The 22,048-nt window shown below is 37.6% G+C and overlaps 1 protein-coding gene across 2 annotated transcripts in view; it reads right to left on the bottom strand.

Annotated features, from left to right (window-relative positions):
• The window catches only part of IQGAP2 (IQ motif containing GTPase activating protein 2), a 290,309-nt gene that overhangs the window by 108,107 nt on the left and 160,154 nt on the right, over window positions 1-22,048 (bottom strand). For both annotated transcript variants that reach the window (XM_082375039.1, XM_082375038.1), the window contains exons 6-9: window positions 15,177-15,244; window positions 14,736-14,849; window positions 13,952-14,130; window positions 10,919-11,006 (exon numbers count right to left, since the gene is read on the bottom strand). In XM_082375039.1, coding sequence (XP_082231165.1) covers window positions 10,919-11,006; window positions 13,952-14,130; window positions 14,736-14,849; window positions 15,177-15,244 — 449 coding nt within the window. The remainder of the gene's footprint in view (window positions 1-10,918; window positions 11,007-13,951; window positions 14,131-14,735; window positions 14,850-15,176; window positions 15,245-22,048) is intronic.

Here is a 22,048-nt window from a genome sequence, read left to right as displayed (position 1 = left end):
TGACTTCCTTACAAAATCCTTCCTTTCAGGACCAGCTTTGGAACCATCTCTCCCGTGAAGCCTTCACAGTGCTTCAGTTCCTGAGGACTTCACCCTTTGGGAATTGCCACAGTATTCAGAGTTGGGCCATGTGCATCCTGCAGGCATTGCTCTTTACGGCTCTTTGTGTGTAAGCACTGCCTCCCCAAGGAGATTAAAGACATGTGAAGACCAGAGAAGCAAGGACTTGCCCTATGGCTCTATCCTCCCCCCGAATCAGCACCATGGGAAACCCACAGGAGGCACTCAGACACACTGCTGCTTGATATGGAATGGTTATTAGTTCTCCAAATATTCTCCAAATATTAGTTCTCCAAATATGCTCTCATCTCTTGTGTTCTGTAAAGTGTGATTCTTAGGGAAAAATAATTTCAGATATGTTTTAAAAAATATTACAACCAGAATTCATATGATTATATAATTCTGTGTTAGCACGGTAGTCCCATGTGTTAGTATGGTTCTAAGAACCCTAGTGGATGCCTGAAACCATGGATAGTACCGAACCTTTTATGTACTGTTTTTTTCTGTATATACACACGGGTGATAAAGTTTAGTTTATAAGTTAGGTAAAGTAAAAAGTTTAACAACAATAACTAATAATAAAAAGAATTATAATAACGTTAAGTGGTCTCTCGAAATATCTTTTTTTTATTGAGGTATAGTTGACTTACAATATCATATTATTTATAGGTGTACAACATAGTGATTCAATATTTTTACAGATTATATACCATACAAAGTTATTATAATATTATTAACTATAGTCCCTGTGCTGTACATTACATTCTTATGACTTCTTTATTTTATACTGGTAGTTTGTACCTCTTAATCCCCTTTACCTATTTCTCCCATCCCATCCAGCTCCCTTCTGGCAACAACTAGTTTGTTCTCTGTGTCTATGATTTTGTTTCCGTTTTATTTATTCATTTGTTTTGTTTTTTAGATTCCACACATACGTGAAAACACATAGTATTTGTCTTTTTCAGTATGACTTATTTTACTTAGCATAAGTGGTGGACACTCCAGGTCCACCATGTTGTCACAAATGGCAAGATTTCATTTTTTTTTTATGGCTGAGTAATATTCTATTGTATATATATACACCACATCTTTATCCACTCATTTATTGATGGATACTTAGGTTGCTTCCATATCTTGACTATTTAAAATAATACTACAATAACATTGGGTATATGTATCTTTTTGAATTAGTGTTTTCATTTTCTTTGTATAAATATCCAGGAGTGCAATTGTGTAGGTTCCATTTTTAATTCTTTGAGGAAACTCCATATTGTTTTCCATAGCAGCTGTGCCAATTTATATTTACCAACAGTGCACAGGGTTCCCTTTTCTCCACATCCTCACCACAATTTGTTATTTCTTGTTTTTTGATGATAGCCATTCTGACAAATGTGAGTTGATCCCTGATCATGGTTTTGATCTGCATTTCCCTTTTCATTAGTAATGTTGAGTATCTTTTCATGTACCTGTTGGTATCTGTACGTCTTCTCTGAAAAGATGCCTATTGAGGTCCTCTGCCCATTTTTAAATTAGATTGTTGTTTTTTGAGACTGAGTTGTATGAGTTCGTTATGTATTTTGGTATTAGCCTCTTACTGGTCATATCATTTGCAACTATATTCTCCCATTCGGTAGAATGCCATTTCGTTTTGTTAATGGTTTCCCTTCCTGTGCCAAAGCTTTTAGTTTGATATGGTTCCATTTGTTTATTTTTGCTTTTGTTTCCCCTGTCTCAGGGGATAGATCCAAAAAAATATTGCTAAGACCAATATCAAAGAGCATACTGCCTATGTTTTCTTCTAGAAGTTTCATGGTTTCAGGTCTTACATTTAAGTTTTAATCAATTTTGAATTTATTTTTGTATAAGGCATGAGAAAATGGCCTGGTTTCATCCTTTGACATGTAGCTGTCCAGTTTTCCCAACACCACTGTCTTTCTCTGTTGTATATTCTCGCCTCGTTTGTCATAGATTAATTGACCGTATGTATATGGGTTTATTTCTGGGTTCTCTATTCTGTCCCATTGATCTGTGTGTCTGTTTTTGTGTCAATACCATACTGTTTTGATTATTATAGTAGTAGAGTTTGAAGCCAGGGAGGATGACACAGCTTTGTTGTTTTTCTCAAGATTGCTTTGGCAATTTGGGGTCTTTTGTAGGTCCATACAAACTTTAGTATTATTTTTCCTAGTTCAGTGAAAAATGCCACGGGTATTCTGATAGGGATTGCATTGAATCTGTAGATTGCTTTGGGTAGAATGGACATTTTAACAATATTAATTCTTCCAATTCATGAAAATGAAATATATTCCCATTTATTTGTGCATTATTTCTTTCATTAATGTCTTCTAGTTTACAGAGTACAGGTCTTTCACCTCCTTGGTTCAACTTATTCCTAGGTATTAGATTTTTTTGATACAACTGTAAATTGTTTTCTTGTTTTCTCTTTCTGATGGTTCATTATTAGTGCATAGAAATGCAACAGATTCTGTATATTAATGTTGTATCCTGCAACTTTACTGAATTCATGTATTAGTTCTAATGGTTTTTTGGTGGAGTCTTTAGAGTATTATATATGCAGAATTATTTCACCTGCAAATAGTGACAGTTTTACTTCTTCCCTTCCAATTTGGATGCCTTTTATTTCTTTTTCTTATCTGGTGTTGTGGCTAGGGCTTCCAATACCAATGTTGAATAAAAGTGGTGAGATGGGCATCCTTGTCTCATTCCTGATCTTAGAGGAAAAGCTTTCAGCTTGTCGCCACTGAGTATGATGTTAGCTGTGGGTTTGTTGTAAATGGCCTTTATTAGGTTGAGGTATGTTCCCTCCCCACCCATTTTGTTGAGAGATTTTGTCAAATGCTTTTTCTGCATATCATCATGTGATTTTTAGCCTTCATTTTGTTAATATGGTATATCATGTTGATCGGTTTGTGCATATTGAACCATCCTCACATCCCTGGAATAAACTCCACTTGATCATCATATATGATCCTTTTAATGTACTGATGAATTCAGTTTGCTAATATTTTGTTGAGGGTTTTTGCATCTATGTTCATCAGGAATACTGACCTGTAATCTTCTCTTTTTTTGCAGTGTCTTTGTCAGGTTTTGGTATCAGAGTAATGCTGCCCTCATAGAATGAATTTGTAGTGTTTCCTCCTCTTCAGTTTTTTGGAATAATTTGAGAAGGACAGGTATTAACTCTTCTTTAAATGTTCAGTAGAATTCACCTGTGAAGCTGTCTGATCCTGGACTTTTGTTTGTTTGGAGTTTTTGTTTTTGTTTTTTTTTAAATTACTGACTCAATTGCATTACTAGTGATCAGTCTGTTCAGATTTTCTTTTTCTTCCTAATTCAGTCTTGGAAGATTTTATGTTTCTAGGAATTTATACATTTCTTCTGGGTTGTCCACTTTGGCTTATAATTCTTTGTAGTATTCTCTTATGATTCTTTGTATATCTGTAATATTAGTTGTAACTTCTCTTTTACTTCTAATTTTATTGATTTGGGTCTTCTTTTTTTCTTGATTGAGTCTAAGGGTTTATTAATTTTGTTTATCTTTTGAAAAAAACAGTTCTTAGTTTCACTGATCTTTTCTATTGGGTTCTTTTTGTTTTGTTTTGGTCTCTATTTCATTTATTTCTACTCCGATCGTTGTTATTTCTTTCCTTCTAACTTTGGGCTTTGTTTATTCTTCTTTTTCTAATTCCTTTAGGTGTAAACTTAGGTTGTTAATTTGAGATTTTTCTTCTTTCTTGAAATAGGCCTGTATTCCTATATACTTCCCTCTTAGATCTGCTTTTGCTATGACCCATAATTTTGGCAAGTTGTATTTCTATTTTCATTCATCTCAAGCTATTTTTTGATTTCCTTACTGACCCATTGGTTTTTTTAGTAGCATGTTGTTTAGGCTCCACATGTTTGTGTTTTTTCCAGTTTTCTTCCTGGAATTGATTTCTAGTTTTATACCATTACGGTAAGAAAAGATGCTTGATATAATTTCTATCCTCTTAAATTTGCTGAGACTTGCTTTGTGGCCTAGCATGTGATCTGTCCTGGAGAATGTTTCCTGGGCACTTGAAAAGAATGCATATTCTGGAGTTTTGGGATAGAATGTTCTGTAGGTATCTATTAAGTCCATCTGGTCTAATGAGTCATTTAAGGCCACTGTTTCCTTATTGATTTTTGGTCTAGATGTTCTGTCCATTGATGTATGTAGGGTGTTAAAGTTTCCTACTATTATTGTATTATTGTCAATTTCTCTCTTTATGTCTGTTAATATTTGCTTTATATATTTAGATGCTCCTATGTTAGATGTATATATGTTTAAATATTACATCCTCCTCTTGGATTGACCTCTTTATCATTATGTAACGTCCTTCCTTATCTCTTGTTATAATCTTTGTTTTAAAGTCTATTTTGTTTTACATTTGGCAGGGTATATATGTACATGCCACTCTCTCACTTTGTCCCAGATTACCCTTCCCCCTCCCTGTGTGGATAGGGAGGGTGGGAGGGAGGGAGACAAAAAAGGGAAGAGATATGGGGATATGTGTACATGTATAGCTGATACACTTTGTTATAAAGCAGAAACTAACACACCAGTGTAAAGCAATTATACTCCAATAAAGATGTAAAATAAATAAATAAAGTCTATTTTGTCTGATATGTGTATTGCTACCCCTGCTTTTTTTTCCATTTCCATTTGCATGGAGTATCTTTTTCCTACCCTTCACTTACAGTCTCTGTTGTCTTTATCTCTGAAGTGAGTCTCTTGTAGGCAGCAAAGAGATGGGGATTTTTTTTTTTAAATCAATTCAGCCACCTTACGTCTTTTGATTGGGGCATTTAGTTCATTTACATTTAAAGTGATTATAGATAGGTATGTACTTATTGCCATTTTGTTATTTGTTTTCTGGTGGCTTTTGTAGTTCTTCTCTATTCTTTCCTTTTAAAGTCTGTGGTTTGATGATTTTGTTTAGTGTTATGTTTGGGTTCCTTTCTCTTCTTTATCTTTTTTTTTTTTTTGGTTTGTGGTTACTATGAAGTTTATATACATACATATATATAGATCTCAACGTACCTCTAGCTCTAGTCATTTAAATTCAAATACATTGTAAAAGGTCTACATGTTTTACTCCCCCTCCACATTTTGTTTTTGAGGTCATATTTTACATCTTTTTGTGTATCCTTTAATAACTTATTGTAGTTATAGTTGATTTTATGACCTTTGCCTTTTAACCCTCAACTAGCTTTTTAAGTGGTTGATCCACTGCCTTTACCACATACAGTTGTCCCTTGGTATACATGGGAGAAGGTTCCAGGGCCTGCCGTGGATACAGAAATCTGCAGACACTCAAGTCCCATAGTCAGCCCTCTGTATCCACAGTTCCACATCTGTGCATTCAACCAACCTCAGATCATGTAGTACTGAATGTACTTATTGAAAAAAAAATTCATGTATAAGTGGACCCACACAGTTTAAACCTGTGTTGTTCAAGGGTCAAATGTATTTGCCTTTACTAGTGAGATTTTTCCCTTCATGTATTTTCTTATTTCTTGTTATTGCCTTTTTTTGGTTTTGTTTTTGCTGGGTTTTTTGTTTGGTTTTGTTTTTTGTTTGTTTTGTTAAAGAAGATCCTTTAACATTTCTTGTGAGTTTAGTGGTGATGACCTCTTTTGGTTTTTGCTTATTGGGGAAATTCCTTCTCTCTCCTTCAGTTCTGAAGGATAACTTTGCCTGGTACAGTATTCTTGGTTGTAGGTTTTGTTTGTTTTGTTTTTGTTTATGTTTTTCCTTTCAGCAGTTTAAATATATCATGCAACTCCATTCTGGCCTGCAAAGTTTCTGCTGACGTATCAGCTGATAGCCTCATGGGGGTTCCCTCAAATGTGACTCTTTGTTTTCCCTTGTTGCCTTTAAAATTCTCTATCTTTAAATTTTGCCATTTTAATTATAACATGTTTTGGTGTGGATCTCTTCGGGTTCATTTTGTTTGGGACTCTCTGTGCTTCTTGGACCTGGATATGTTTCTTTTCCCAGGTTATGGAAATTTTCAGCCATTATTTCATCAAACACATTGCCCCTTTCTTTCTCTTCTTCTAAACCCCTATAATGCTAATGTTAGTACACTTGATGTTGTCCCAAAGGTCCCCTAAAAGATTCCTATTTTTAAAAATTTTGTCTTATGGATTTCTGATTGGGTGATTTCCACTGTTCTGTCTTCCAGGATGCTTATGTGTTCTTCTGTATCACATAATCTGCTGTTGATTCCCTTTAATTTATTTTTCATTTCAGTAATTATATTCTTCAGCTTTGATTGGTTCTTTTTATATTTTCTAATTCTTTGTTGAAGCTTCACTGTGTTCCTCTATTTTTCTCCAAAGTTCAGTGAGCATTTTAATGACTGTTACTTTGAACTGTTTATCATAAAAGTTACTTATGTCCACTTCATTAGGGTTCTCCCACCCCTGGAGGTTTTACCTTGTTCTTTCATTTGGAACATTTTCCTCATTTTCTTTGACTTTCTGTGTTTGTCTCTATGAATTAGGCAAAACAGGTATCTCTCCTGGTCTTCAAGGTGTGCCCTTATGTAGGAGTGCTCCTATGCAGTCTGTATATGTTGAAGCCAGAGTTAGATTAGGGGGCATGCTGGTGCAGCCTTGGTAGGCTGGACAGAGCACCAGGCACTTTTCAATATGCTGTTTCTGTGCTGGCACTCAGAGCAAGTAAGTATGTGCATGAACCCTTTAAGAGGGCGTCTGGGTTTCCAACAGCCCTCTGGCTCTCCTGGTAGTAAGCCCCACTGGTTTTCAAAAAGCAGATAAGTAGGCTCATCTTCCCGGTGCTGGTCCCCAAGGCTGGAGTGCCCAATGTGGGGCTTGAAGCCCTTGCTCATTAGGGAGGACCTCCATGTTTGTGACGTTCCTTTCCATCTGTGGGTCACACACTGGGGGTATGGGTATGGACTAGATCACTTCTCTTTCCCTCCTCCTTGTCTTGATGTGGTTTTCCCCTTATATCCTTTTTAAAAAATTTTTATTATATTGAACTATAATTGACTTACAATGTTGGGTTAGTTTCTGCTGTACAGCAAAGTGATTCAGTTATATATCTATGTATCTATGTATACATACATATATATATATATTCTTTTTCATATTCTTTTCCATTATGGTTTATTACAGGATACTGAATATAGTTCCCTGTGTTATACAGTCAGACCTTGTTGTTTATCCATTTTTCCTTTATATCCTTAATTTTATAAGAACTGTTCTGCTAGTCCTCAGGTCATTCTCAGAGAGAGTTGTTCTATATGTTGTTGTAGTCTTGGTGTGTCCTTGGCAGGAAGTGAGCTCAGGGCCTTCCTAATCCACCATCTTGATCCTGCCTACTCAAAATGTTTTATTGTACAAATTTAATGCCTTTTCCATCTTAACTAAGCACTTATCATACACAGTGGCCTTAACTTTTACAGTTGAAGGTCCACCAGCAAAATTAGCACAGATTTTTTTCCTTCTTCACAATGTCACAGAAGATTCGTTCTTACTGTAGATCTTAGCAACTTCACCATACAATTTTTTTCTTTCTTTATTAAGTCGAGAACTTTCACCTTTTCACTTAAAGAAAGCACTTTACAGCTTCTCTTTGGCATATCTGAATTGCTAGCACCACTACTCTTGAGCTTTTGGACCATTATTAAGTAAAATAAGGGTGACTTGAGCACAAGCACTACAGTACCAGACAATCTGGTAACTGAGATGGCTACTAAGTGACTAAAGGGCAGGATATACTGGACAAAGTGATGATTCACATGCCAGGTGGAATGGTGCAAGATTTCATCATGCTACTCAGAACAGCATGTAATTTAAAAGTTATGAATTATTTCTGGAATTCTCCATTTAATATTTTCACACCTCAGTTGACTACAGGTAACTGAAATTGCAAAAAAAGAAACTGTGGATAAGGGGGGGACTACCGTATCATTCAACCTTAAAAAAAAAAAAAAGGCCCTGATCACAGAAATGCCTTGGCTTACATCATCTGATCCAACCAGAAGCTCTGTGACGTCTCTACCAGTTATAATGTTCAGATTATAAAGACCCAAATTTTAGTGACCAAATGCAGGGTGATTGGAACAGTAAATTCACCATAGTTTCCAGAAAACAGAAATGGAATTGCTGACCAAATAGAAGAATGAGTTGATGAACTCTGCCACCAGGCAATAGCAAACTGGACAGAACCAGCAGGATTTTGCCCTATAAAGAAGGCTTCAGGGTAGCAGAAATAACACAGACCCAAACATTTGTAGATCTTTTCAAGGATTAGTCTGTCTCCCTAATACATGACTAGACTACAGCTAAGATTATTCTAACCCTTTTTAACAGATGACAATTTATCTTCTCTAACTATATTCACAAGGAGCTATGCTCAATAACTTTTCTACTGAGACACATCATTCAATAGCAGGAAATACAACTAATGCAACCTTTCATGCCACACCCCAGAAAATTTACACTTTTAGAATAAGTTAGAATAAGACCCTAAGAACCCAAACACTTTTTTCTATTCTTAGAACTAGTATAATAAATGAAAGAATTCCAGAAAGGAAGGTCAGCAGTTGTTTGTCGTGTTTGCTGCTCTGTTAAAGCTATCCAAGGCCTTGCAGTTGTGTCTCTGATTACTCTGAATAGGATCTTGCTTCACCTTTGAAAACTCTATTATATGAGTTTGGAAAACTGGATGGTAAAATATCACGAGAAAAATTATATCCTTTAAAACACTCTTAAGGAACCATTTCTTCTAAAAAAATAAAGTAAGCTTAACCACTCTTTTACACTCTGCATTTAACAAAATTTCAAGCCCTAATCTTAACAGAATATATGTAATGAATGAAATGCATGTACCAAACCCCAAAGTTAAATGATTGCAGTTCAAACAAACCTGAAGCCCCTGACAACAGATTTCATGATATTACCATTGCAGTTTTCACTTCTGCCATTACCATGGCTGCTACAAGTGTAGACACCTTAACATTTTAATATAATAAGCTCTGTGGTTGGGGAAAAGCTTGTCAAGTAGTTACACTGACATATTTTAAAGCATACAATTTCTCGTTGTCATGTCACTGGCTAAAGTATGCTTTAGAGGATTTTTTTCAAGACTATTTTTAGTACTACTGGACCATAAATTTTCCAATGGGGAGAGAACAAAACCTTCAGAATAATCATGTTCTAAGCATGTAAAGCCATTAAACACTGCAATGCCCTTCATAATTTTAGCTGGTTATGCATTAGGGCAGATCATCTCATGACTCTTACTTAAAAGTGGAAGAAAAAAGTATAGTCTATTTGGCATCAAATTTGTGGTCAGGAAATTATGTCATTTAGTAGAGTATTGAAACAGTTATATAAGGCATTTTATTTAACATGAAAAAGAAATCTATTTTAGTGGTTATAAACATTTCAAAAACAAAGGCTGGCACAAAGCTATGGAACCAATTCCCCACTAAGCTTATGAACCTCAGAGGTATTGCTGGCAATATTAGTTTCTTCCTGTAATTCATTTCTGCCAAGCATAATGAAATTCTCACTTTTCAGACAGAGCAGAAAGAGAAACTTGAAACTGTGCTTCATGTATCATCACCAACATGTTCAAAATTTAATAAGAATAAAAGAATAGGAACACACATCTCAAAACGTCAAGGTGTTCCCTTAAAAAAATGTTATCCTAGCGCTCTCCACAGTCGTAAATGGAGGTAAATTCTCAAACCCACTCAGTTGTTAACTCCTAGACCTTTCTATCAATTTTCTCTGGGCCTCCTTGATCACTGTTTGAAGCCTTTAAAATATGTCTCTACCAGCAACTTAGGAGTGAACTCCTGGGTAACACCTATAGGTGTGCGTTTCCTTGAAGGTGGTAAGAGCCATAAAGCTCATTCAAAGCTCATCTAGGAGGTTACGATGAGGGTTTAGGACTACTGGAATTAGTGGACACCCCAAATTTAAACTTGGCAGACGGTTCAGATGTTTTATTAAATTACATGGGCTAACTGGTCTTTGATGTATTTGTTTTTTGGGTATATATGGGTTATTTAGGTTGACCTAGGGGACATAAATGCCAAAGAGAATTCCTTACTGCCTCAAGTAAAAATAAATTTTATTAGAGAGAGGAAAAATACTAATAAAGAAATTAATGTATCTAAACTTGCATATACTTATTTTAATTACCTAAGTTTTCTGTTCTTTATAGTCACACAACTAGGTACCAAGGAGAATTGTCCTGTGTGACTCCATAGAGTCTCAGGGATGTGGGATTCAAACCTGCCATCATGTGATTTATAGGCCTGTCAAGTCTTATTCACTTGCACCAAAGCTACAAAAGTGGTAAGAAAACAATTCTTACAAACTACAGACCAATGATTGGGAAGTAATAAAGAGCAGAGGTGTCAATAATAGCTTTTACGGTTCCAATAGAATGCCATACCATAATCATGGGCAAGGAATGACAATCTTTAACTCATAATCTTTACTAAATAACCTTTAAGATTAGCCCAATAAGGGACAGGTTCAAAATATGACATACGTTGTACCTATGATGAAACAGGAAGGTACAGTCAAACTAGCTTCAAACTGCTTGAGATACTTTGCATGGACTGTGGACAAGACAGCCAGAAAAGCTCCATGGAAAACTGGGAGATGATACACCAGAATTAAGAGCAACACTGACTTTTAGTGGATTTTTCATCATATCAGGCACTTTTACAAGGATACAAGTTAAGAGTTTTGCTGAGATTTGGATAAAGAAAATTTGCATCTTCTAGAAGTATCCATTTCCTTCATATGATCCATTACTCACTGTTGACTTTATTTATATGGCCTTGGATTTCTGCTTGTGTCAGCAATTCTTCATATGCATCTCTTTCTTCTTCTGAGATACAGTTATTCTGCAAAACAAAGGCTTCATTGATTCCTGAAGTTAAATGTTTCCAAAGCTCGATATTCAAAAGTAAAAACTTAAAGAGTGCTAAAAACCATTTGCTAATATTCATGTGAACTCAATACAAGCATTTAAGAGTGCCTGATCTGTGCAGGGTACTAGGGTTAGCTATGCCGGCAAGGGTTACAAAGATGAACAACAGACCCAGTGACTCTCTGTAAAAGCCTAATTGTCTAATGTGCAAAACATTAGGTTGGACCACTTGATATTGCCATTTTTTTGTAGATCAAAACCAGATGATTATTGGCAATTTCATCTGATTCAGTCTAACAAAATCAAGAACACAAATAACAAATATACACAGCAGGACAAAATATATTCTAGGGAAGTACATACTTGGTTGGAAAGAAAATTTTAAGAAGAGACAACAGTTGAGGAGGGCCTGAAGGAAGAGAGTAATATTCAAGGCGGAGAGGAGAGAGCAGGATGTAGACAACAGGATTTGGTCACAAAGGTGGGAAAGCTTGGCATGCCGGGCTATAGCACAGAGTATGTGTCCAGGGTTAGCCAAAAAGATGGGGAGGTAGGTTGGGAATCCTGGAGCCTTTTAAGGCCAACAGAAGGACGTGTACCTGCAGTAGGGAATCAGGGGAGGTTTCTGGTGGGATGACATCAGATCTGTAGGTAAAGATTAATTTTGCAACCTTAGCTCTGAGAGGGGTTGGCCTGGAGAATGACAGGAAGCAGGGGGACCCATGGGGAAGGTGCTGAGACAGCCCTGAGACAAAGTCAGGAGGGGCAGGGCCGAGGCAAGAGCGGTGAAATTAGAAGGCAGGTGAGGGAGGTCAGCCTGTCAAGAAAAGGTAGCAGAAGACAGTGATGGATGGGACATGGGGGACATAAAAAGAGTTCTGAAACAATGTGGGAGTCATTCCAAAGGGAAGTCAGCAAGAGGCATGCATAGGAGAAGGGCAGGGTGAAGATGAGCACCCTTCCAATGTGGTGGGGAGCAAAGCCAGTGGGACACAGAGATGAAGGCATCTGGAGGAGCTTTAGTGGGGCCTGGTAGCAAGCTGACGGCTGATTTCTTCAACAAGTGGATGAGCTCAATGGAGGAAGAACAGAGAGAGGAGTGATTCAATGACAGACTTGGAAGAATCCCTATATTTGGAGGGAGGAATAGGCAGAGACATTAAAAGATGCAGAAGAGAACCACAAGCATAGAAGGCGGGGGGGGCAGGCAATCTAAGGCAGGTGGGGCAGCGTGAGGCAAGTGAGCCAATGCTGGCAGAAGCCACCCACTGAGAAAAGGTTAGGATAAACGGGTTACTTTGGGTAACAGAGCTGAAGCTGATATGGCAAGAGTTGAAGGAGAGGAAAGTTGGCGAGGAAGTGGAATCTCGGAGTGCAAAGTTTGTTTTTTTTTAAATAAATTTATTTATTTAATTATTATTATTTTTTATTTTTGGCTGCGTTGGGTCTTCGTTGCTGCGTGGGCTTTCTCTAGTTGCGGCGAGCGGGGGCTACTCTTCGTTGCTGTGCACGTGCTTCTCATTGCGGTGGCTTCTCTTGTTGCAGAGCACGGGCTCTAGGTGCGTGGGCTTCAGTAGTTGTGGCACACGGGCTTAGTTGCTCTGCGGCATGTGGGATCTTCCCGGACCAGGGCTCGAACCCATGTCCCCTGCATTGGCAGACTGATTCTTAACCACTGCGCCACCAGGGAAGCCCCAAAGTTTTTAATAAGACAGGAGGTGAGATATATGAAGTGAGGATCAGGAGCCGGCTGCCTTGTCGAGGAGAGAAACCACTTCCTCAAATATGAGGGGAAACTATGGGGAAAATATGAGGAAAGTGGATTCAAAAACATCTTCTCTAAACTTCACCACACCCAATTATTAGCCTCTAGTAATAAATCTGAAGGTAAGTCGGCTAATACAAGGTTGGTGATACCCAACAAGGGAAGATCTTTATCTGCTGCTTCTACACCTTCTAGGTAAGTTTTCAACATCACCTTCTATCCTTGTGACCTGTAATATTCATCATAAAAAGAAACCTGGGCTTCCCTGGTGGCGCAGTGGTTGAGAGTCTGCCTGCCAGTGCAGGGGACACGGGTTCGAGCCCTGGTCCGGGAAGATCCCACATGCCGCGGAGCAACTGGGTCCGTGAGCCACAATTACTGAGCCTGCGCGTCTGGAGCCTGTGCTCCGCAACGGGAGAGGCCGCGATAATGAGAGGCCCGCGCACCGCGATGAGGAGCGGCCCCCGCTCGCTGCAACTGGAGAAAGCCCTCGCACAGAAACGAAGACCCAACACAGCCATAAATAGATAAATAAGTAAATAAATAAAACCCAAAAGTTAAAAAAAAAAAAAGGATTAAAAAAAAAAAAAAAAAGAAACCTAATTTCCTCATGGAGTGCATGGTCTTCTTTAACCCTTACATTTCACCCAAACCAATGGCCTGTGGCTAGAGAGACCACAGCTAGCGAATTTAAAAATATCCCTTGCTGGGAGTTCCCTGCTGGCACAGTGGTTAAGAATACACCTGCCAATGCAGGGGACATGGGTTTGATCCCTGGTCTGGGAAGATCCCACATGCTGCGGAGATACTGAGCCCGTGTGCCGCAACTACTGAGCCTGTGTGCCGCAACTACTGAAGCCCACGTGCTCTAGGGCCCGCATGCTGCAACTACTGAGCTCGTGTGCCGCTACTACTGAAGCCCACGCTCCACAACAAGAGAAGCCACTGCAATGAGAAGCCCGCGCACCGCAACAAAGAGTAGCCCCCACTTGTCACAACTAGAGAAAGCCCGTGTGCAGCAACGAAGACCCAATGCAACCAAAAATAAATAAAATTAAAAAAATAAAATCCCTTGTAACATTACAGCTTTTTCAAACTAGCAATGCATAACTATGCTTATTACTGTATTGATCACTCAGAATCTCACTGAATACCTTCAGCCTTGCATTTTCCTCTTTTCTCTTCTTGGCCTCCCAGAGTTCCTTCTGATATTCCTGTGCAAGGTTGTCATCCACTAAAGTCAAAACTGCATTTGGGTTTCTTAGTGTTATAATGGTCTGCTCGGTTATTCCTTTTTCAATAGCTTCATTAATGGCTATAACTGCAGCATGCACTGCAAAGTAAAGAGAAAAAAAGAACTTTATCAACAAAAGACAATATGGGCAGGTGTACTGGCCCTGCAGAACTTAAGCAGTTTTACTTTCTTTCTTGGGGTCCAATAAAGCATTCAACAAAGAGACCTCAGACTCATCACAGAGCATCCCTCTGACAACCTCCCCACCTGCCCATCTATCTTGGGTCCTGTCTTGGTGTCTGTTATGTAAGGCCTATTCATTTATTTGACTTGCACTGAACGTCTAAAATGAATCAAGTACTATGGGGTTGACACGGAAAGACTCACAGCAGTGAGTACCCTGCCACTAAAATTTAAGGACATAGCAGAGAAACGTTCTGGAGAATGAAGACATTTCTGTAACGTCTTAAATCACATTACACAAGTGGATGTCTAGAGTCCAAAGTTAATTACTTGGTTATGTTCTGATGTGCTCAAATTAACCATCTATAATACATACAATAAAATATATTATAATATATTCTAAATATTATGCTTATAATATCTTCTAAATATCCTATTTCTTATAACTAAAATCTTATAACCAAGATCAAGAATAGGTAAGTCTCAAGTCATTGGCAAGTTTGAATTTTAAGTAGACTTACATGCAGCTTCATCCACGGACAGTTCATTAGCCAGAATACCACCTATTTTGCTGAAAGATGGCATCTGTATTCCATATTTCTCAAGCTCCTTTCTCATATTACTGATTTCCTCCTCTGAAAAAGAACAACAACAAAAAAATCAATGAAAGCCACAGAGATGGAGGCAGGAATGAATATATTTGTGTTAAGAAATGTCTTCATCAAGAACGTGGGGTCAGTTCTAAACAAGAACCTTAGGAAGAAGCCAGCCTTGGTTTCTCATTTCACAAATGTGGGGAAACAGAAACCCAATAGAGTATAAACAAGATAATAAGCAAGTTTTCTCCTCTGATCAATATGAGAAAAAAAAAAGGGAATCAATAATATCGAAATGAAAAAAAAATATTGCTACATTTTCTTAATAACCATATTGTAAAAAATTATCAAGATAAGGAATAGTACCTGTGAAGTCTACTTTGCCCAACAAATCCGGGATCTGGGGTGCAATTCCTAGTTTGAACAGATACAAACTGAAAGAGAAACCATAAAACTGTCAGAAACTTTATCATGTAGATCTTAGAGCTAAAAATTACATAAATCTTAAGGGCTTTTTTAGTTGAGAAACACCGAAGAGATCATCTCATCTAATCCATTCATCTTACAGATGAGGAAACTGAGTCCTGAGGTAACACAGTCCCTAGTGGGACCAAGACTAGAACCCCAGTCAATGTCCCAAAGACTGGTCCTCTGTAGTACACAGCACTTCCACAGGGCCAACTAACCTGATCACCCAGTTGTAGGGAGAAAAAGGAACACAATTAACACAAAACAGCAAGTAACTGACACAGTAAACATTTCTTTGGATATTATCAACACATGATTTTATTTTGTTTAGAGTATAGCTCAAATTATATTTTCCTTTTCATTCCTATATACACCTCCAAGTACCATATATCCCTTGAGGAAACATTTGTTTTATACATTCTGAACCAGTAAATAGAGTAGCAAGACTACTGGTGGATGGAATGATGTTAAAGACAAACCACGATGTGGATATATTAATAAATGGAAGATGCAGAGCAAAGTGTACATATTTTTTAAAAATTCAATAGGAAGCAATGATGGTCCCCAACCTGCCCATAATTTGACAAAAGAAGCTGGAGTCTGACATCTAAATTCTACCAAAGAAGATGAAAATATATGGTTATATGACTTTTCATCACTGAGCCATAATTTCTGCTCCATATTTGTCTTCACCTTCCCAGCCCCCAAGATTAATTCTACAGTCCAACTAAAAAATTCTGTATTTAGTTAATATCAGTTCTGACAGATTTATAACTTAGGAGATTTAATAAGAAGTTAGAATTACACATAACATATATGGGAAAATGAACGGAGAATGATTTTGACGGTTTGAAGTACTTCAAGACTCACTTCAGATGTTGATGTGAGATAGATCTTAGTTTATAAAATATAAAATTTCATTAAAGAAGTTCAAGATCAAGCCTTCTTAATGGAATGAAAACTCTTAAAACGAATGATTAATCAGTGTAAGCAGCATGCACTGAAATTAAATTTTTTGACCATCTGTAAAAAATAATCACTTAGAAAAGCAATATGTGACCAAAGTTAAAAATCAGTGATCCATGGTTAAAAAAATACATAGAAAATCATCACCTGGGGTTAAACACTAAATATTTTGATATAAATCCTTTTAATGTTGTTTCTAGAAATATCTATTCCATAAACTCATAGTATTCTATAATATGAATGTACTATAATTTACTTAACCAATTGCTGAGCATTTAGATGGTCATTAATTATCCACTATAATAATGTTGCAGTGAACCTACATATATAGATTCACCTTTGTGCATATATCTTATTCATCACATAAATCCCTATAAACAAAATTGTCAAATTGAAAGGATATATGCACAAAGCTTTCAATATATTTTATCAAATTGTGTTCTTGGAAAGAGATTATACTCATTTATTCTCTGTGAGTAAAGGATTAACAAAACCCCTTTCCCTTCTGCAATAGAAGGTGATGTTTAACTTTCTAGCTCTGTTCCCCCAAGAACGCAATAAAGGTATACTGACAACCATGCTACCAGGCACCATGGCTTAGGAGAAAAACAACCCCTGATTGGGAAATTGCATCTTGACTAGAAGGAATCATAAATAGGCTTTATACATTTCAGGTGTTCCTAAGTCCAGTGACTCTTATAACTGGCACACTTCTTGCAGGAAACTTGGAAGCCACGCTATGGAGCTGTTGCAATAGATACTGGCTCCTGGGGACTGAGGCTTACAGCCAGGGAGCCTTCTGCAACTACCAATATGAGTCTCACTCCTTCGCACCCAAGTTATCACTTGGGGTACCAAAGAGAACAGCTTCTAGATGGCTGTGTGGACAACTACATGGGGTGTTGGGAAGCCTCCCACTGAAGAGCAAATACTTGATGCTGTCCTGCTGGCAGGTTGTATTTCCTGGCTGGCTCTATCTTTCTGAGCATCTGCTAAGCAACGTGACATAAGGCAGGCAGGCAGTCATGAGAGTCTGAATGTTTAACTGAACCTAAGACCCAGGTGATGGGCATGGCCCCACTCTACCACCAATCCATGAAAACACCATTTTCTTTGTCCCCTTAACAGCACCCGACTCTATCAATGAAAACCTTACCTATCGGTAGCCAAAAGATGTCATTTAAGTCTACATTACATTTTGTTCATCGTGAGGGTAAGCATTTTTCATTCTTGTATTTGGCCATTTCCATTTCTTCCAGGAAATGCATATTAATGAATTTTTGAATTTTCAAGATTGTTTTCTGGGGAGATTTACCTTTCTCTGGTTTTCCCCTCTTTTCCCTCAAAACCACAACCAAAGGACAATGAACAAATGACATTTTAAATATATGGTAATTTTAATTTTACTACTAAATTCCAATATGATATTCATATCTTATTCATGAGGGAAAAACATATTAGACTCTGAAAGTCATTCAATGTAAAACAGACATTATGTATTCATCATTCAAAGCTAGAAAGACAGGATACATTCTTTAGTTTATTTTTATTTTTTATTTTTAAAAAAACTTATTTTATTTTTGGCTGCGTTGGGTCTTTGTTGCTGCATGCAGGCTTTCTCTAGTTGTGACAAGCGGGGGCCACTCTTCTTTGCGGTGCGCGGGCTTCTCATTGTGGTGGCTTCTCTTGTTGCAGCGCATGGGCTCTAGGCGTGCGGGCTTCAGTAGTTGTGGCTCGTGGGCTCTAGAGCACAGGCTCAGTAGTTGTGGCAAATGGGCTGAGCTGCTCTGCGGCATGTGGGATCTTCCCGGACCAGGGCTCGAACCCGTGTCCCCTAGCCTTGGCAGGCGGATTCTTAACCACTGCGCCACGAGGGAAGCCCCCATTCCTTAGTTCAAATTCTAGGTCTTTAGAGATTGTCAAGGATATAAAACTATACAGCCACTAAAGACTTTACTACCAAAGGTTCATGCCAAACAAGTCATTGTAATTAAAACTAGTACGCTGACATTTCCAAAACCATAATATTTTATGAACCAATTCACTATTTATCACATGGGAAAAATATTCCAGGTAAAAGGGAGCTCATGTCATGTGGAACAAATAAAATGTCAAGCTAGTCACACGTTCCTTTCTAGTAACAGGAACGACAAAATTCAACAGAATTAAACAGACAGGTATGGCAAAGCTACAAAAGAATTCTAGGAAAATAAAATCAAGCCATACTTGAAAAAATAAAAATAGATCCATAAATTATCAAAAATGTATCATTTTATTACTTCCATTCTTTCACAGTACCTGTAGTTTGTAGCTTCTTCTTCCCTTTTACAACTAAATTAAAAAAAACACCTGAACTAACTGACAAAAAATAAATAAAAATAATTCAATGGGAAAAACTTTGAAAATGCCACAGTAAAATTTAACTAGGAGACACCCATAAAATGTCTTCTAACAAATTTTATATATGTGTGTATTTATGATGTGTATTGCATTAATATTCTGCTAGTTTTAACATACTTTAAACTTCTATTCTTGCATCAAAGCCTAAGCTAATGAATACTTACTATCCTTAATATATTTCTACTTCTATTTCCCCACCTATGTAATGTTGAGATAATCTAGAATTTTAGATGCATTTTAAAATTTTCATATTATGCACCAAAAGTTTAGATAACTAAATTTTATTATTTTCTAAATTAATCTATATCCAATTTTCCTCTTTCTTAGTTTTATCTTTGATTTTGCTATGTATAAGCATATTTGCTAAATAGAGAAAATGAATGACTAAGTGCACATATTTTACTATTTTCATTTCTTCCTTGGGTGTTGGTTCTGTTTGTTGAATGTAATTCCTCTTTCATAGCATTGGTTTCCTTCAAATGTCTGGTATTTCCTAATTTGGGGCTCATCTTAAGGTTTGAGACTTGTTGCTTGTCACTGTTGATTGCAGGTCCCCATGACAGAAGCCAGCCTTAGGGAGACGGTAGGGGAACAACGGGGCTGATGCCCAGAGGGTGCCCGGTGTCTTGTCTTCTTAGACTGCGGTTCCCTGTGTCTTCCTGCAGTCATTAGCTACCTTGCGTACTCGTGTGCTACCCTGCCACCAGCATCTACACTTGCTGCCTTAGGGAAGGCTCAGCGGGTCTAAGCCCAATTATGCTGGCTTAGGGGCTCTCCTTTTCCATCTCTGCTTGGAGCAAACCCCATAGCAGCTCTGAGCTCTGCTGCAATGGCTCAGTGGTTTCTGGGCTGTGGTCTTCTGTCTTATTTCTCAGTCAATCCAAACCTGTCTGTTTGCTTTCTGTCAGGAGTTATCTAATTTTCTGATCAATGGATAGCATTCTTTCTTACTGCAGATGATTTAAAAAACAAAACAAAACTTACTACTTTAGTCATTTCATGTCAGTTTTGTAAAAAGAAAGACAACCATGCTCAAATATCTTGACACAACTGTTTCCACTGCATCTCCTTTGTTTACCCGGTCATTCATTTAATTACTATTTATGGAATATCTACTGTACAAAAAATATTTTACTCTACTGTGCTGTCCCTAAAATAAAGGTATTTAGTCTTCCACAAAACATAGGTTTGCTGGTAATATGAACTAAATTAATTACACTAACAAAAGTGTTAATGTTCCCCTATGGTACTAAAGAAATTAGAAGACTATTTCTGATTATACTTTTTACTTCTCCATTGTATGCTGTATAATTGTATGCTGCATAATGTAAATCTCACAATAAGCAAACATCCTGGTTTAACTAAAAGTTACCACAAGGTGGAGCTGAGAAGTTAGTTACCTTTTGAATAGAAAAATCGAGTTTGATTTATCTCAAATCAGCTTTTCCTAAGCTAGTCAGGATCAGGTAGAAATCTCATTTGCCTTTACATACTTTTACCAAAAATGTTTTTTTATATGTTAATGTGTATTTTTTATTTGGCTTAAGATTTCAACATTTACTTTATCTCTGAGGTTGAAGTTTGAAAAGATGACTTTTCATAGTGTGGGAGTTATATATTGAATCTGTGTGGGAGGTGCTTCCAAGCAAGTTAGTCTAAGGGGCAAATGTTTACTCAGGAAACTGAACTTATTCAGTATTCCCATGATGAAAAGAATCAGCAATAGCAGCCCACTCCTTCCCAAGCATTTAAATTCAAATGAGGGAATTCATTACCTGAAGTATATAGGAAATCCAGAATCTTAGTCGTTAAAAGAAAAAAAAGAAGCCTGCCCAATCACCAATTTCTTGGAGCTCTTCAACACTGAATTTATTAAGCAGCTTTAGCGCCTAACAGGCAACACAAAGAAGCTGACAGCATTCTAAAGGAAGCTGAGGAATTAATGTCACCATTGCTTTCCATGTATAAGAAAGCACTTGGTGTGAAATAGCTAGCTTTTTATCGCCCTAAAGGTACAGTACATTTGTGTTGCTGATAGAGGCCAGTTACAGAGGGGTTGCCCTAAGGCAGCAAAAGCCTCACTGGCCCATGTGCTCCCATTTGTACTGATAATATCAGTTCAAGTACGGGAAGCAATAAAGAAAGTGAACACACACACACACACACACACACACACACACCTATTAGAGTTTTTTTCTACTACTTTCAATATATACATTAAGAGGTGCTACAGTAATAAAATACAAACTTAAAAGGCAGAGGCTGAATTTATTTCAACTTTTCTGGAGCACATCATACGTAGTTCATTTTATGCTATAACATGGGAGATGAATGTTTGTAAATCAAAGCCTCACGGCTGACCAGAAAGAAGACGGAACTGGAGTCAAGCCCTGGATCCTGGCCACAGACTGGCAATATCTCAGTGTGTGACTCTGAGCAAGTCACATAACCTAATCCTTCAGTTCCCTCATCTGTGAAATGAAGGATCTGGACTCAACAACCCAAGGTCCTTCCAGTTCTGAAGTTCTGGGATTCTTCCTTTATAAATATCCTAAATATAACAGCTTAGAGACCTGTGCTGAAGTTCAAGTCTGCTGCCACTGTTCTTTTCATTTTCTAAGTAGTAATGGAAATACTGGACTCCCTTTTGATGCCAATGACTGGCTGCCTCAGTAACAGTGCAGGTTCTGGGGCCACACAGCCTGGGTGTGAATCCCAACTCTGCCACTAGCTGTGTGACCTCGGCCAGCCTCTCTGTGCCTCAACTACTGTGGTTATGAGACTAATAGCAGTGTGTACAGAAAAGGTATGTCGTGAGGATTAAATGAGATTATACCTGTAAAGTACTTGGAACAGTGCCAGGCATGTAATTAAAAGCTCAGTAAGTGTTAGTCTTTGTTTTTATTATTGCTATTATCCTGTTACTTAAGTCTTCATACAAACCACTTATTAATAACCTATCACAGTGGTTTCCCCACTTTCAACACTAAGAATCTTTTACTATTTCCCCTTACTGACTCCATGTTTTAAATGGTTTTACCCACAGAACAAAATTATGTTTCCATCTTACAGTCACATGTGTCCCTATTTAATATCATGTCAAAATCCAGCATTCTATACCTAACTTTCAATAAAAAGTGAAGGGAATCTTGAGGCAGTCTTATCATAGAAATATAAGTTCAGTTAAACCAACTGAAAGGTTAAAAACACAAACTCCAGAGACTTCAAGTTGGAATCAATGGTGCATGTGCTGTGTTAGGTGACAAGACATGGTTTACAGCCTCAAAGAGCTTAGAATTTAGTAGGATGGAAAGGTAGACCCATAATACTAAATTGGGATAGGAAGAGGGAGAGAGAAGATGGGACAAACAGTGGAGAGAATTTTGAAAGATATGGCAGGTGCA

This window comes from Balaenoptera borealis (genome assembly GCF_965194805.1).
Source record: "Balaenoptera borealis genome assembly, chromosome: 2".
Taxonomy (NCBI): Eukaryota; Metazoa; Chordata; class Mammalia; order Artiodactyla; family Balaenopteridae; genus Balaenoptera; species Balaenoptera borealis.
This window is presented reverse-complemented; position numbering and strand designations above follow the sequence as displayed.